The following is a 17,557-nucleotide window of genomic DNA, read 5'->3' as shown; positions in this document are numbered from 1 at the left end:
GACTGTTCACACCTTAGCAGTCTTTCTTAAAACATAAGGATCATTCTAAGACGAAAGGATTCTAGAGAAATAAAGGACAGAAAGCTAGAAGAGATGCACAAACCAAAAAACAGAAAAATGGCAGATGTTCTTCCTTATCGGTAATTACTTTAAATGTAAATAGATTAAACCCTCCAGTCAAAAGGCAGATGTTGACAGAATGAAGGAAAAAAAAAAAAAAAAACACAACCCACATAATCCAACCATATGCTGAGACTCACTTTAGATCTAAAGACACAATCAGGTTGAAAGTAAAAAGATGGGAATGTTAATATTAAAAAAGAGAGAGAGAGAGAGAAACCTGGGGTCACTATACCGACATCAGACAAAACATACTGTAAGTCAAAACTATTACAGAAGACAAAGAAGGACATGATGTATTGAGAAAAGAGCCTCAAAATATATGAAGTAAACACTGACACAACTGAAGGGAGAGACAGACTGACGGACGATACTACTAGGTGGAGACTGTGACACTCCACTCTCAGTAATGGAGGGAACAACCAGACAGAAGGTCAGTAAGAAACAGAGAACCTGAAAAACTGCAAACCAACTGAACATCACAGATGCACACGGAACACTCCCCCGAACCACAGGAGAACACACATTTTTCCGAAGCGTGCGTGGAACCTCCTCAAGGATATGTTCAGCCACAGAAGAAGCTTTTCATATATGAAAACCCACAGCCAACACCATAACTCAGTGGTGAAAGAGTGCAAGTTTTCTTCTAAGATCAGGAACAAGACAAGGATGTCCACATTCAACACTTTATTTAACATAGTGTTAGAGGTTCTAGCAGAGCAGGCAAGAAAAAGAAATAAAAGGTATCTAAAACGGAAAGGAAGAACTAAAATTATTTGTTTGCAGATGACATAATCTTATATGTCGAAAACCTTAAAAATTACACATACTCACAAGAAAGTATTAGAGTTAATAAATGTATCAGAGTTACAGAATAGAAAATCGACATGCAAAAATCAGTTGTGTTTCTATGTCCCAACAACGAGCAATCTGAAAAGGAAATTAAGAGAACAATTTCATTTACAATAGCAAGAATAATCAAATAATTAAGAGTAAATTTAAACCAAGAGGCAAAACACTTGTGCACTGAAAAACTATAAAACATTTCTATATGAATATAAAGAAGACATAAATAAGAAGAGACATCTCTAAATCATGGACTGGAAAACTTAATATCAAATATCAAATGTTAAAACAATCTACACACTCAATGCAATCCCTATCAAAATCCCGCTGGCATTTTTACAGAAATAGAAAAGGCCATCCTAAAACTTATACGGGTTCTCAAGGGACCCTGAATAGCCAAGACAATCTTGAAAAAGAAGAACAAAGTTGGAAAGCTCACATTTCCTGATTTCAGAACTTACTACAAAGTAATCAAGACAGTGTAGTATTGGCATGAGAACAAACATAGACTAATGGAATAGAACAGAGAGCCCAGAAATAAACCCTCACACATATGGTGGGTAAATTTTCAACAAGATGCCAAAACCATTCAATGGGGAAAGGACAGTATTTTCAACAAATGATTCTGGGGAAACTGGATATCCACATGCAAGAAAATGAAGTGAACCCTTACATTACCCATAAACAAAAACTAACTCAAAATGGATCAAAGACCTAAACATAAGAGCTAAAACTAGAACTCTTAGAACACAGAGGGGAATAGCTTCGTGACACTGGATTTAGAAATGACTTCATGGATACGACACCAAAAGTAAAGGACACAACAGGAAGAACACTCTCTGACAGAAATCGCAGCAAGATCTTTTTTGATCCCTCTCCTAGAGTAATGGAAATAAAAACAAAAATAAACAAACGGGACCTCATTAAATTTAAAAGCTTTTGCACAGCAAAGGAAACCATAAACAAAATGAAAAGGCAACCCACAGAATGGGAGAAAATATTTGCCAACGAATCAACCAACAAGGGATTAATCGCCATAACATACAAGCAGCTCATGCAGCTCAATATCAAAGAAACAAACAACCCAGTCAAAAAAATGGGCAGAAGATCTAGATAGACATCTCTCCAAAGACGACATACAGATGGCTAAAAAGCACATGAAGAGATGATTGTCACTAATTATTAGAGAAATGCAAATCAAAACTACAATAAGGGACTTCCCTGGTGGCACAGTGGTTAAGAATCCGCCTGCCAATGCAGGGGACACGGGTTCGTGCCCCGGTCTGGGGAGATCCCACATGCCGTGGAGCAGCTAAGCCCATGCTCCACAACTACACAACCTGCTCTCTACAGCCAGTGGGCCACAACTACTGAAGCCTGCATGCCACAACTACTGAAGCCCGTGTGCCTAGAACCCATGCTCCGCAACAAGAGAAGCCACCGCAATGAGAAGCACACGCACCGCAAGGAACTGTAGCCCCCGCTCGCAGCAACTAGAGAAAGCCCACGCGCAGCAATGAAGACCCAACACAGCCAAAAATAATAAAAAAATAAATGAATTAAAAAATAAAAAAACTACAATGAGGTATCACCTCACACCGGTCAGAATAGCCATCATCAAAAAAATCTACAAACAAATGCTGGAGAGGGTGTGGAGAAAAGGGAATCCTCCTACACTGTTGGTGGGAATGTAAACTGGTACAGCCACTATGGAGAACTGTATGGAGGTTGCTTAAAAAACTAAAAATAGAGGTACCCTATGATCCCACTCCTGGGCATATATCCAGAGAAAATCATAATTCAAAAAGATACGTGTACTCCAACATTCACTGCAGCACTATTTACAATAGCCAGGACATGGAAGCAACCTAAATGTCCATCAGCAGATGAATGGATAAAGAAGATGTGGCACATATATATAATGGAATATTACTCAGCCATAAAAAAGAATGGAATAATGCCATTTGCAGTGACATGGACGGACCTAAAGATTGTCATACTGAGTGAAGTCAGTCAGACAAAGATAAATATCTTATGTCATCGCTTATATGTGGAATCTAAAAAAATGGTACAAATGAACCTATCTACAAAACAGAAACAGAGTCACAGATGTAGAAAACAAATGTATAGTTACCAAGGGGGGAGGGAGGGAGGAATAAATTGGGAGGTTGGGATTGACATACACACACATATATAAAATAGATAACTAATAAGAAGCTACTGTATAGCACAGGGAACTCTACTCAATACTCTGTAATGACCTATCTGAGAACAGAGTCTAAAAGAGTGGATATATGTATACGTATAAATGATTCACTTTGCTGTACAGCAGAAACTAACACAACATTGTAAATCAACTATACTCCAAAAATAATTAATTAAAAAAATAGATAAATTGAACTTCATCAAAATTACAAACTTTTGTGTACTATAAGACAAGAGAGTGAAAAGATAACCCACAGAAAGGGACAAAATAGTTACAAGTCATATATCTGATAGGGGATTAATATCCAGGATAGATGGAGAGTGCCAACAACTGAAGAAGAAAATCTAGACCACAGTGAGATACCACTTCATACCTATTAGGACAGCTATTATAAGGAAGGAAGGAAGGAAAGAAGGATGGAAGGGAGGGAGGGAGGGAGGGAGGGAGGAAGGAAGGAAGAAAGGAAAAAGACAAAGAAAAATTGGACATTACCAAGTATTAGTGTGGATTTGGGAGAAACTGAAACACTTGTGCACAGCTGATGGGAATGCAGTATGGTGCAGCCCCTGCGGAAAAGAGTCTGCCTTGTGGCACGTGTTAACCTTCAAGAAACACTAAGTTGTTCAACATCACCACAATGCTTGATAAAAGACGACAAAGGAGTGAAGTCCAAAGCCCCACGGGGTCCTTCAATGCACGTGTTGACCAACGAGGAGGCAAGAACACAAAAATTCCCAAGGGCTCGTTATCGAAGGAAGGATGTTGGTGGCAGAATTCTTCAAAAGGTAGAAGAAGAGGTGACACTGCAGAGTGGAGCCTGACCCAGAGAACACAGACTCACAGATGCAAGTAAGACCAAAGCTGCCGTAAGGCCACCTCCCCTAATGGGAAAGACCACCTGGCCCCAGGATCCAGTAGAGGGCAAAGCTCAGGCTGACAGAAGACGGACAGGGAGTCTCCTAGGGACACAGAACTTGTCTCTCTCCACAACCTGAGGTCACCCGGGGTTTTCACCCGATGCTGAGACGTAAAGGTGCTGAGCAGGGTCTCAAGAGCAGTAAGGCCACAATGGGGCCACAAACCCTACATTCCTAAAATGAAAGCAGGCAGGGCTTCTAGACCATGCAAAAGGCTGCAAACCTTTCTCAAAGTTCTCTCTCATCATAAACAAAAGAGAAACCACTGAATAAAACCCACGGCAACCCAAGTGAATGTCAAAGCAGGACTCTGTGCCCATATTCATAAATGGAATAAAGTATGGGCACATTTACAAATGCCACGTATAAGTGGAATACTACTCAGCCATAAAAAAGGATACAGTGGCATTTGCAGCAACATGGATGGACTTGGAGGGTATTATGCTAAGTGAAATGAGTCAGACAGAGAAAGACAAATACTGTTTGATATCACTTATCTGTGGAATCTAACAAATACAACAAACTAGTGAATATAACCAGAGAAGAAGACTCACAGATACAGAGAGCAAACCAGTGGCTACCTGTGGGGGAAAGAGGGGCAATACAGGGGTGGGGAGAGGGGGAGGTACAACCTACTGGGTGTAAGATAGGCTTAAGGATGTATTGTACAGCATGGGGAACATAGCCAATACTTTGTAATAATTGTAAATGGAGTGTAACCTTTATAAATTATATTAAATTTTTTTACATTAATCTTAAAAAGCGCACAAAATAAATAAAACAAAACAGAATGCCACATATAACAACGTAGGGCTAATCACTAAAAATTCTCAGCAAAATTCTCAGACTAAAGTAATAGTATCAGTGATAACAGCTCTTACAAGGAAGGTAAAGTGTCCTTTTCAGAGAATTTCTAGAGAAAAAGAACCTGAAGATAAAGGGAGAGGAAATGCATCGACTTTGGTACACAGAACAAGGCCCTGACCAGCAGCAGGTGTGTGGCCTGGGAACTGGACAGAGATGTGGGTGGTCAGGCCCCACCCATCTCACTGAACTGGAACCTGCATTTAACAGCATCCCTAGGAGATTCATGGGTATCCTGAAGTTTAAGAAGTGCTGTTTTCAGACACTGTTCATATTTAACCTGTGTCCATACTGAAATTTGCCAGTGCCCTCCAGGAAAATAAGTGAAAAACACACATCACTTTTTTTTTTTTAATTGAGGTATACTTGATTTACCATATTTTATTAGTTTCAGGTGTACAACACAGTGATCAACACTTTTATAGATTATTGTCCACTTATACGTACTATAAAATATTGGCTATATTCCCTGCGCTGTACAATATATCCTTGAAGCTTATTTATATCACTTCTTTATTGCTGGCTGAACGCACACCATCCCTCTGCTGCGGTTCCCCTTCCTCCAAAGGAGGCCCCGCTTTCAGGCTAAGTGGGGCGGGCCCAGACGAAGGAGGCAGACAGGCTCCTCCAGCATCTGTCCAAGGATGGATGCAGCAGGCCCTCAGCCATCTGGAGCAGTCTTCAAAACCCTTCCCCGACTTGAGCACGGACCCTCCACTGGGTCTTCCATGGCCACAGGGGCCAAATGTGATTTACAAACAGACCAAGAGCCAAGGTGCCACCAGCACCGCACTCAGAAGCCAGCTCCCAGACGCAGCCAGGGAAATTCCATTCAGGAATTCCTCGAACCCCCAATGAAAATGAACAGATAGTGGAACCCGTTAATTCTATCGAGTGCATTTTTCAGCAGCGAGTACACATCCTGAGCAACCCTCCAGGGCAGTACCCGTGGTCCGTGCTTCACCCTGACGCCCGCTGCACCCCACAAGGAGACCGTACCTCAGCGTACAGTACCCCAAATTTTAAGTAAGTGTTCTTCTGTGGGTCTTCGCCACCCGATGCTCCGGAGAGGAGAGCAAATTCCCCACGAGCCACCTGCATCCCCACCCAACACACGGAGCTCGTGGGTCCCAGCTAAAGAGGGGTCATGACCGGCTTCCACGGCACACAGGGACAGCCCCACTGAAGGCCCAGGAGCAGAGACATGCACCAGAGTCAAGGCAGTGGCCTGGTCCCCGGGGGGCCACGTCTAACTGCACCTGAAGCTCAGCACCTTGGGGCATCATCAAAACCCCTGATCGGTCGCCGGTGGCCTTTCATCCTTACAGAGACCAAAGAGCGAAGGCGCCCACTTCCTGCTCACTCACTGGGAGGGAGACCTCTGGCAGTACAGACAGCAGGACAATAGCTACCTGTGCGCTGTGCCTCCAGTGAGACCTCTATCAACACCCTGGCAGGGACTCCTGCCACCAACCGACAAGTGGCAGCTGATCAAAGGGACAAGCCACGTGTTAACAGGTGGTCGGATTGTTTTCTGAAGTGGGCGGGCAAGGAAGTCCCACCTGCGCTTGGGGCAATTAGTTGGACCCCATCAAGACGGTGAGATCTCCCCGACATCTGCCTCACTTGACCTTAATGGTCCAAGGGGTGTCCCCCAATGAGAGCGTAGGCTCACGAGCAAAGACGCAACATGACCAGATGTGTTTATCCGAGGCTTTGAGGCCAGATTACACATGCCATCGAGGTTACAGGAAGTCCAGCCAGGCATGGACATATATACACTACCAAATGTAGAATAGATCGCTAGTGGGAAGCAGCCACATAGCACAGGGAGATCAGCTCGGTGCTCTGTGACCACCTAGAGGGGTGGGATAGGGAGGGTGGGAGGGAGACGCAAGAGGGAGGGGACATGGGGATATATGTATATATATAGCTGACTCACTTTGTTATAAAGCAGAAACTAACACACGATTGTAAAGCAATTATACTTCAATAAAGATGTTAAAAAAAAAAAAAAAAAGAAGTCCAGCCAGGTCTTGGCATTCCATTTTCAGCAGAGAAAAAAGTCCCGTTCTCCCAGAAGCCCCATCTGTTCGTTTCCCCAGCTGGTTCCCACACCCACTGCCCTCCACTCGGCTAAGAGATAGTGGACGCGCTTATCTGGGTGCAGTTACTACTTGTTACACATTAAACAATGAAGATTACAAATGGTTACATAACACCGTCCCCTGGCTAACGTCCACAGAGGCCGTGGGATCCTGGATTCCGTCGGCGGCACGGCCTGAGACCGGTCCAGGAGTCGCGCTTCCAAGAACGCGCGCCCCTCGGAGACCCTCCACCACCAAAAGGCGCAGCGAGGACGGTGCGCCGCTGACCGCCAGGGCCTGTGCAGGTGACCCCGGGCTGGCCCCTCCCGGCCGGGGCGTGGACCAGACCAGAGCCCACCGTGGGCTGGACTCCGGCGCATCCTGGTGCCAGTCCGCTACAGGTTGTGCCGGAGCCGCCGCACGGGGTCGCTGCACTCCCGCAGCCAGGGCTCGGGTACTAAGGAGTAGGGCGCAGTGCGCAGGGCAGGAGCGCGACCAGGGTCCGCGCGGCTCCGCCCCAGTCAGGAGCCTTCAGAATAGAAAAACGGATCCTGGGGTCCCGAGCACCCCTAGACACAGCCTAATGTGCTCTAACGCGGAGAAGGGTGGAAGACAACCCCGCAAGAGTGGGTACCACCCTGCCTCCCAAACGTGCCCGATAGGACTCACCCCATCACGTGCACACAGGACCCTGCGGCGGAACCCCGGCCCCCCGTCCTAGGACCACACTCCTCCACTTCAAGGGGACGGCACTTTTAAGGAAAGGGCAGCGCACAGCCTGGTCGAGGCTCACTACAGGAATCCCAGGACCAAACTCCATGTGACAAGGTCATGCCCCAAGGCCCCGCATGCCCTGGATCCCCGGTTCTCAAGGCAATCCCAAAGAACCCCTTCCTCCCTCCGTTATCCCATCCACAACCCCCCGGGCTACCTGCACCCTGATGGACAAGGACACACTGGCCACTGTCAGATGCCAAAATCCTCCTGACCCGCCCGTGAAACCATGCAGAGCCCCGGGTGGGGGGAATCTCAGACCCAACATCAAGCAGACATGTGACTGGGTACCTCCACTCGCTCCCCTCACCTGGGGGAGGGGGGTCGTGTGCCCACCCAGGCCAGCCAGTTCTGGTTTTCCGGGGTCAGAATCCTCTCACAGCCCTCCCAGCAAGGAAGGGAAGGAAGGGAAAGGCTATTTCTTGAAGCCACAAGTGCAAAGCTACTGGATGTCATGCAGAAAGCGGGGCTCCCTTTAAAACAATACAAAGGAAATAACAGTACTGCATGTGGAGCAGGCACTGTGCTAGTCACTTTAAATTCATCACACACATACAACTCTATATACACAAATGTGAACACAACCCTGAAACAAACGAAGGAAAAAAGAAGGCTTGGAGTAAGTGACTTGCACAAGGCGACCGAGCTAGTAAGGATACCACAGTCCTCCCTCCTGAAGTGCATGGCGGGAAGGGCTGGGATGGCACTTAGAACAGTAAGTTCTAAGTGGATGCTGAACCACGTTCACAGGTACGGGGACTGGGGAGCGGGGAGCTGGCGGGGGGGGGGGGGGGGCAGTGGCATCGAGGTGCTGTGTTCAGACGCACAGAGAAGCCACCAATGTGCAGCTCCCAGGACAAAGTGGCCAGAAGAGGGGCTCCACAGTGAGCAGGGCCACGTTATTTTAATATTTTAAAGTCAATCAAATGAAAGCCGTGGAGGCCAGTTCTGAGAGCAGCTGAGAGCAGGGCATCCAACCCCAAGGGCAAGGCCCCAAGGGCAAGGCCTGGCCTCTCCGGGAGGTGGAGATGCTGCAGAGGGAACCGAGCCACGGGATGCAACCCTGAGAATCCAGAGGAAATCACAGTGCTCAGAGCTCAGCGATTAACTCTCCTACGGTCCCAGAGCCAGTCACTGGCAGGGGAGACCCAGCTCTCCTTCGGGATCCACACCTGAGGCCTGTCTACTGCTCCTCGAGGTGGTGGCTTAGGTGTGCCGGCCTCCCCCACCCCGCTGCTCTCAACCTGGACGTGCGCTCCTCGGCCTGGTCACACGCACCCTGAAGCCTCTGGGCTGGGAACAGAGGGCCTCCAAAGGGAGTCTTTTAAAAGGCATAAAGGCTGGATGGCGTGTGCTGAACGCCAGGCCAGAAGAGGAGATGGGGCCCCACACAGCACAAGGCCCAAGTGTCAGGAGCAAGGAAGCAAGAGCGCTCAGAAAGTCCAGGGCTCGGCTGGACCCCTCAGTGCCCCGCTCGCACCACCAGCAGGTGGGTTTCTCTCCTGAAGCAGCGACAGGGCTGTGGCCTCTGGTACCACACTGAGCACAGGTGGTCAGTGCTGCTGACTCTGATGGGACGGCTGACGGCTCCAGGGCTCCCAGACCCACATCGCGGGGATGAAAAGAGGCTTCTTCAGACAGTCTGGCCCCTTCCGAGGAGAAAAGACCTAAGACTGGAGCACCGGGGGCTCCCCACACAACGGGGCAACCAGACAGCCGTACCCCGAGGCCCACCATCAGCCTCCCAGGGACGCCTTTGAACGTGGACGGCACAGCAGGGCCCCCAACATCTAAGCAAAGCCTAATGGGTCAGACACCACCCCATCAGCCTCGCCTGTCTGTGTCTCTGTCTGGCCACTGCTGGGGCGACCACCGGGGCTCAGGCGCGACAAGTCCCAAGGCCTGGGACGGCCTGCCCACGTGGCCTGCACCCAGCACCTGCAGGCTCGCGCCCAGGGCTCCATGGAGGGAATGGGCACCGACTGGAAGCTCTTCCCCTCCCCCCTGCCGCCCCCAGGATCGTCTGGGGAATCACAATATGGACCACGGGCTCCCTCAATTGCCCAGGCAGCCGCCTGGGGACCAGCCCCAGGGCCCCCCCTTCCCTCACCGCTGCCTCCCTAGCCCTGCACGTCCAAATAAAACATAAAACACACCCACAAGTTCTTGCCTGCCATAGGCTCTGCTTTCTGGGTACGCCAGACCCAAACCTGCAGGAAAATAAATAATGCAAAAATTGGAGAGAAGAAACTATGTAAGAAAAAAAAAAGGTAACTAATATATCCAGAAAGAGGTTTAAAAAAATAATGCATCTATGAAATCAGAATATTGCACCATTAAAAGAAGAATAATTATTCAGGGTAACGATGCTGTGCTGTAGGCTCACTGACTGTACCAGACGTCCCACTGTGGTGGAGGATGTTGACAGTGGAGAGGCTTGGAGGACAGGGGGGTAAATCTCTCCATTTTCTGCTCAGTTTTGCAGTGGATCTAAAACTGCTCCAAAAAATAAAGTCTAGGGCTTCCCCGGTGGCGCAGTGGTTGAGAGTCCGCCTGCCGACGCACGGGACGCGGGTTCATGCCCCGGTCCGGGAAGATCCCACATGCCGCGGAGCGGCTGGGCCGTGAGCCATGGCCGCTGAGCCTGCGCGCCCGGAGCCTGTGCTCCGCAACGGGGGAGGCCACAACAGTGAGAGGCCCGCGTACCACAATAAATAAATAAATAAATAAATAAATAAAGTCTACATACAAATACTAATCAAAAAAGAAATAAAGAGGTCCTTAGAAATTAAAAATGAAAACAGAAATTTAAAATCCAGTAAAAAGGTTAAAAAGTCTAGATGATATACTCCACAACCTAGAAGAACTCAACAGATTCAAATATGAGACAAGAGGTAATTAGAGAACCAGTCCGGTCAGCTAATACCCATATAAAAGCCACTGTAGACAAAAAGAAGAGGAAGATGGAAAAAAAAGAAATGAAAGAATTAATTCAAAACCAGGTCCCAGCGCCAAGGATCTGAGTTTCCAGCTTGAAGGGGCTCTTGATGTACCCTGCACGATAGACGCAGACACCCAACCAGGCACATCTACAAGGGATTTCTGAATAAAGGCACAAAGAGAAAATCCTACAAGCTTCCAGACATGAAAAAAAAAGGAAAAAGAAAAAACACTGAAGAGTGAAGAGTACAGTAAGGACATTTTCAGACACGCAAAAGGACTCCAAAAATGTGCATTCACCTCTTGTTTTGGAAGCTATTACGGAATGGTCTCCATCAAATCGTGGGAAGAAACCAGGAAAGAGCAATCATGAGAGCCAAGAAGAGAACAAAGGGCCTGCTCAGGATGATGGGGAAGGAAGAGGCCGGGATAAAGCTGAGCAGGGAGCCTGGAGGGCAGCCAGGCACCTGGGGACGAAAGGCACACAAGAGGCTGCTTCCCAAAGACACAACTGGCTGGATACCTACGGTGTCTGCGAGAATATTTGCACACCTGTGTCAGCCTGGAGTGGAGGTGGGGGTCAAGAGTGATAAGTACCTAAACTACTAAGCAAATGCAAATACAACTCCAGAAGAAAGCAAGGCATCCTGCAAGACAGAGAAAGTGATCACAGCACACTACCTGGCTCCACCAGCAGTGTTTAGGGCTGTTGCCATGGCGTCAGCACTGCCTGCCGGTCCAGCCAATCTCACCATAGAGACAATGGGAGACAGGAAGTATAGGTCAGGATGATCAGACAGAGGTCGGCCTCCTCAACTTCTAAGCAGGGAAGTCAAAGAATCCTACGGGAAGCCGGGGTCTGGGAGGGTGGAGAGGCAGCAAGGAAGGTAGCAAGGAACTACAATACATTATACAGACATCTGCTTAGAAACATGGAGGTGAATACAGAAAAGGTCGGCTGATAAGCCTGGTTACTTCTGGGGCATTGACTCTTTAAACTATGTACATTTATCACTGATTAAAAAAACTAAATTTCCAAAGTCTGCCCTGGGTGTTGAGGGATTAGAAAGCCAGTGACCCTTCAAATGGACAGAACTTGCTTGGGAAGGCCAGAAAAGCAGAAGACGGGGCCCCACCTGGGGAGAGCAGGACACGACAGAGGCTGACTGTGTCCACCGTGGCCCTGCAGGCCCCGCGGTGGCGAGAAGGGCCAGGACATGCCTGCAGTTAAGGAATGGCCCAACTAGGGAACAAGAAGCTGTCCTGCCTTACCCTTCCTCCACTAGGGAGATGCCATGAAGGTCTCATGCACTCCTTTATCTAGAAACACCCTGGAGCGGTCTCCAGGAGATCTACACAGTTATTCAGAGGAGCATAGCGGCATTCCAGAAAAAGCAACTTGGGTAGCACAGTCACAGACCGTGCCGGTCCATCCAGGACATCACCCAGCTCAACCTCCCAGCCCACGGGAGGACTCCTAAGCAGTGTCCTGCATCTAGTGCAGGCATCACCCTTAGGCCAGGGGAGACCTCCCACGTGCATGATGCTACCGTACAAACTCCTGAATTTAAACGTCCCTCAGTTCATAGTAGCTTTTTGGTCACGATGAGTTTCTTGGAGCAGGGAACCCTAAGATTACTATCAGATATGGGGCATAATAAAAGTCTTTAGATTAAAGGATGTTTGCAACTCATAAAAGGTTGGAAGAAGACACTCCCAGGGATGAAAGTTTCCAAAACAATAAGGAAACCAAAGGCCCAGCTGGCTGGAAAAGTGAGTACTCAGAGTCTCTCTCCTCTGAGAAGCATCTCAAGTGTGACCCAGGCTAGCTGAAGGCCCCTCCCTGTTGGCGCCCACCTGACAGGGGTCTTTAGGGTTCTCTCTTGCAGAGTGAGACACCAGAGAGCTCACAGACAGGGCCGGACAGGAGGCCACCGGGCAGTTCCAGGGGCAGCGCAAGGACAATGGAGGGTCCCAGCTGCCCACCTTGATTTCAGTTGTGGTGACAGTAACACAGTGAAGAAGGACAAAACACAGCAACCTCTTTCCGTGCCAAGTGCTTTGTGAGCCCACATTACTAGGCGAGATTGCAGCTGCTGGGGCCCGGGCCCATTGACCTGGCCCGAAAACCCAGCCGGACCTCAGGGAGAGGTAGGGCCGCCCAGCACACAGCCCTCGGACAGGGTGCAGGAGCTGCTCCCTGGGGCAAAGCCAGCCCGTCAGGACCGGCAGTCCACGTGCACTTCAGTCCCAGCTGGGCTAAGCGTCTCTGCAGACTCCAGACCCCAGGGTCCTGAAGACAGACGCCGTGTGTCCCCACGTGCCTGCACCTAGTGGTCTCCATGCAGACTCCCGCCACCGCAGCCGGTCTGAGCCCGTGCCTGCACCTAGCGGTCTGCATGCAGATGCCCGGCGCCACAGCCGGTCTGAGCCCGTGCCTGCACCTAGCGGTCTGCATGCAGACGCCTGGCGCCGCAGCCGGTCTGAGCCCGTGCCTGCACCTAGCGGTCTGCATGCAGATGCCCGGCGCCACAGCCGGTCTGAGCCCGTGCATCTCAGCCGCTGCCCACCTCTCACTCCTGGTCACAAAGAACCAGTTTTTGACGCCTGCTCTTCCCCGTGGTCTGGTTCAAGTGGTCTGCGGCCAGGCGAGGTCTCCATCCCACCTGTCCGCCTCTGCTCATAGCATCCTACCTGTGGGCAGTTCAAACTGTCGGCTACTCAGCGGCCAGGAGAGGCTTCTCGCTCCCAGTGACTGGCGCTCAAAGCCAGTTTCAGTCAGTGCCACAAGGTTTTGTACAGCTAACGGGTGCAGAGACAAAAATACAAAAAAAGCAGAGTCTCCCTTCCGATTACTAGAGAGACCTTGCACATCCATAGGAAACAGCATAACCAAGCCAACGGGCTGCTCTGAGACAGGCTCAGTGTCACAGAAGCAGCGTCTCTGAGCCCTCCCACGTGCCACATGCCAAGGTACACACGATCCCAAAGGCACCCCACCCTCCCTACAGGGCAGCACCCCTGTGACTCTCATTTTACCAATAAGCTTAGTTAACCCGCTCACGCAGCTAGTAAATGGAAGAACCAGGTGTCCACCCGGGCAAAGCAAAAGGGAACAAGATGTCTTTTTTTTTTTTTTTAAAGACAATCAGCTTCAAGAATGTTTTCAGGCACTGCAATTTGTGACCATCAGAACAGTCTTCTAATCTCTCCCCCAATCCACATGTAAATTCAACGGTGGAGAAACAGGACCAATGTCCTAGTTTTCCCCGTGGCATCCAGTCATTACCCACCAACTTCATCCCATGCATTCCGGACAGGGATTCTCAAGTGAGACTACGACTTAAGGGGCAGAGAAGCTCTCTCCACCTCAACACCCATCCCTTTCACAGATGGACAAAGGAGCACTTGGGCAAGCAAGGCTTCTCTCATTCTCAAGCCCACCTCTCCCACTGCACGAGCAGAAAGGGATAGCTTTTTGGCGTTGGTATATCCCCAAAGCGGAAAGTCACAAGCACTCACGTCTACCTCTGGGAGGATTTCTGATAACCCTGGGACATGGCTTTGCTTGTTGCCAGCTCAAAAAACAGTCAGACCATGCCTTACATTATTAAAGAAAAGCCAGCAGCCTGGCGATTTTAAGCTTCACCTGCTTTCATCTCCTGACACTTAACAAGATCCACGGTCACCAGGAGCACGGACACTGGACGGAGACGGTGGGGGGACAGCCAGCTCCCCAGAAATGTGCCATAAAACACTAACACAAAGTAAACGCCAGCCAGCGCCTGGATGGGTGTGATCAGTTACAGACACTGAAGTTAGCACGCAGGCCTTGTAGGAGGTTCCCAGATCCCCAAAGCACCAGTTTGACAAGCCTTGCCAACCAAGTCGCTTGATTGCCCTGACGTCTTCCATAATCTCCCATACATCCACAGTTAAGCAAAAAGTAAAGACAGGTGAAATACATTCTCAACCGGCAGGAAAAGTGTTAGTTAAATTCTGAACATATGACTGATTACTTAAAAGAAAGGCATAGCAAATGTTTTCTCCTTATGGGCCCACACGATTCCACCTTGGTTTCACGGCCTGAGAAACAGACACAGGGATCACACCCCGAGCTGCAAACGGACACGCTTCTCCCTATGAAGCAGGACAGAATTCCCTGCGGTCAGTCTCACAGTTCTGAGAGGCAGGCCAGCCAACCACTGTGCACGGTTCTCTTCCCCTGTGGTTAAGAGTTGGACAGAACTCCAAGGAAATAAGTTTCTTAAATTATGTCGCCTTGAAAGCATTAGGTTTTATCAAATATACCAACCTAGAATTTCTAAAGCTGTCAGATGAAGGTGAAGGCATGGCAGGTAATCTTTGTTCGAGCAGGAGTCTGGTTTCTACACGTTGTAACATCTTAGACCAGCCTCATCATCTAAATCAAAAGTTCATGGAATAGCTCTTAGAGTCTGGCTTTGCTCCTCTCTCCTATTTGAGGGTCAGCGGCCACAGAGATGGTCACCGTAACTGGGCCAGGGCTGCCCCAGGTTCCGATCCTGGCAGCCACCACCCTACAAGCCCTGGACGAGTAGCTGGCATGAACATGCCCATGCCCAGCTCCGCGTTCCTGGACCACAATGAATGGCATTTTGCCCAGTCCAATGCTGCCCCCAAAGCAGTGCCGACCGTGGGCAATACGCAATACATGACTTCAGCGGGACACAGCTTTTATTAAAACATGATTTTAATTACAATAAACATAACTACTGTTTCAGACTCATTAGTTCATGGGTATCAAAGTTTCCTACCAAAATAAATGTGGATTTAAGCACAAAAAGTGAGTGGACAAAAGAAGGCATTGATGATAGCCTGGTGATAGGGCAAAAATCTGGAAGGCTGGGAGCCCCGGGAATGGTAACAGAGCCTCCTGGGTTCTCCGGGTGTGTGACCGGCACGGGGACGGGCCGTTTCTCTTTTAGAGGCAGATGCACCTGTACAGAAGGATGAACCTAACAGAGCTTAAAAAAAAAAAAAAAAAAAAACCCAAAGCTTAGGCTCTGGTGATAACTCGGGCACTTGCTGGCCCCGTGACCCTGGGCATGCCAACTAATCTCATGAGCCTCAGTTTCCATGCCTGTAAAATGGGTAGCAGGAGGCTGTAGAGGATTAAAAGCAGTTAGGGTCTGAACGCGTCTCACAAAACGCGAAATGCTACAGAAGTATCCCTCGTTACAGTTCTCAATTACGCAAGCAGCTTGCTGGGTGTGTGACTCTCTCTGTCCTCAAATTCTCTTCCTGTAATCCTGGGGTTGGCCTGTGTGGTCCTTCTCTTTCAAGGGTCCTCAGTAAAACTCAAATATTATATGCAGTATAATATTCTGATTTTTAACCGAAAAACGCAGTCATCTACCATCATTCCTGGAAACACTTCGGTTTCAGAGCTTTTTCCCTAATAAAATACTACCGTAAAAGACACCACCATCGCCAGAAGTCAGCATTTCTTTTGCTACAGAAACCTAGATCCTATCCATTTTTCCTCCTGGAAAGAACGAAGGGAACTCTAGGTCAACTCTTGTGAAAACCGTCCAGCTTGGTACTGTAAACCCCAGTCAACGCCTGTTGCCGTGCTAACAACATGTGTTCCTAGTAAAACTCAGCGAAACGTTAGAGAGAGCACCATTTCTGAAACTCGGGGGCTCCAAACGGCTGAATCAGCATTTTCAGAAACAAAGTGTCCTGGGCCTGGCCTCGCAAACAGCAGCAAAGAGAAAGTTGTGCAATAACGCGTGTTTACTCACGAGCGCTACTTGTTTGGGTCTTTTCTTCGCATCTCCTGAATGAAGCTGGGGACAACGTTTGCAAGAAAGCAGCCGAAAAGGTCCGGGCCCGAGCCAAGTCACCTGTGGCTCGCCTACGTGACCCACCGCCTCGTCAGTGCAAACGACAGAAAGTTGGCGTTTCTTCCAACCCCAAGACAAGACGAACACAATAAAAAGTGGAGAATACCCTCATTTCCATAACGCACATGCTCGAGGGCCGTCGCCAGGCAGGCGTGGGGAGAGGAGATCGCAGAGGCCGAGAGTTGCATCAGAAACTGCCTTCTGTGAACGGCACGGCTCTTATCACATTTCCCCGGCTGGCGGGCCGCTAACCCGCGCGCCCTCGACTTGGGGTTAGGCCCTGGCAGCGGGGTCACCGGCAGAACCAGAGGGAAAGATCCCAGGCCCGGGCGCGCTCCGGCTCGGGAGGGTCCGGCCCCACCGCCCAGGCGCGGGCGCACCGGGGGCTGCAGAGGCGCGCGGCGCCCACTCTCCGGGCGGCCCGGGAGCGCGGCCCTGACCGCCCGGCGACGCGGCCCCCAGCCCCGCCCCAGCCCCGGTCCGGCCCGCGAGACGCCGGCGTCGGACAGGAAGGCTCCAGCGGGCGTCGCCCGGGCTCCCCGGCTCCCAGGGGTCGCAGACGCCGCGCGCCGCGCCCGGTCCCCGCCCTCGCGCGCCGCAGACCCCGGCCCGAGGCGACGCCCTTCCGCCCGCCGCGCCCCCGCGGCGCCCGGCGTCCCCGGCCCGGGCGGCCCGCGCGCAGACAATGACGCCGGGACTGCCGCCCTCCCGCCGGCCGGCCACAAAGTAACTTGGCGCCGCGCTCGCCGCCCAACTCCGTACCTGCCGCGGCGCCGCTCCCGGCCGCCTCCGCCTGGCCGCCCGCGACCCTCGGCGCGGCCGGGGCGGCGCGGGTCCAGCGGGGCGAGGGCGGCGCGCAGGGCTGTCCCGGCCCCCGCGCGCTGCCGCCCGGGGGCCGCGCGCAAACTTTGGGCT

General features: G+C 50.3%; 1 protein-coding gene across 4 annotated transcripts in view; it reads right to left on the bottom strand.

The window, feature by feature from the left end:
• Positions 1 to 17,100, bottom strand: part of GRB10 (growth factor receptor bound protein 10) — a 196,450-nt gene extending 179,350 nt beyond the window's left edge. The window contains exon 1 of one of the 4 annotated variants that reach the window (XM_027124121.1): positions 16,541 to 17,100. Coding sequence is in view for 1 of the 4 variants with exons in the window: in XM_027124125.1 (XP_026979926.1) it covers positions 15,070 to 15,107 (38 nt within the window). In the remaining 3 variants the exon portion in view is untranslated. Of the gene's footprint in view, positions 1 to 15,069; positions 15,123 to 16,540 lie in introns of those variants that run through there. The other 3 variants (XM_027124122.1, XM_027124123.1, XM_027124125.1) reach the window with 3 other exon arrangements.
• Between the last annotated feature and the right edge of the window lie 457 nt (positions 17,101 to 17,557).

The sequence above is a fragment of the Aethalodelphis obliquidens genome, unplaced genomic scaffold (genome assembly GCF_003676395.1).
Source record: "Aethalodelphis obliquidens isolate GAN/ISIS:26980383/991018 unplaced genomic scaffold, ASM367639v1 scaffold27, whole genome shotgun sequence".
Taxonomy (NCBI): Eukaryota; Metazoa; Chordata; class Mammalia; order Artiodactyla; family Delphinidae; genus Aethalodelphis; species Aethalodelphis obliquidens.
This window is presented reverse-complemented; position numbering and strand designations above follow the sequence as displayed.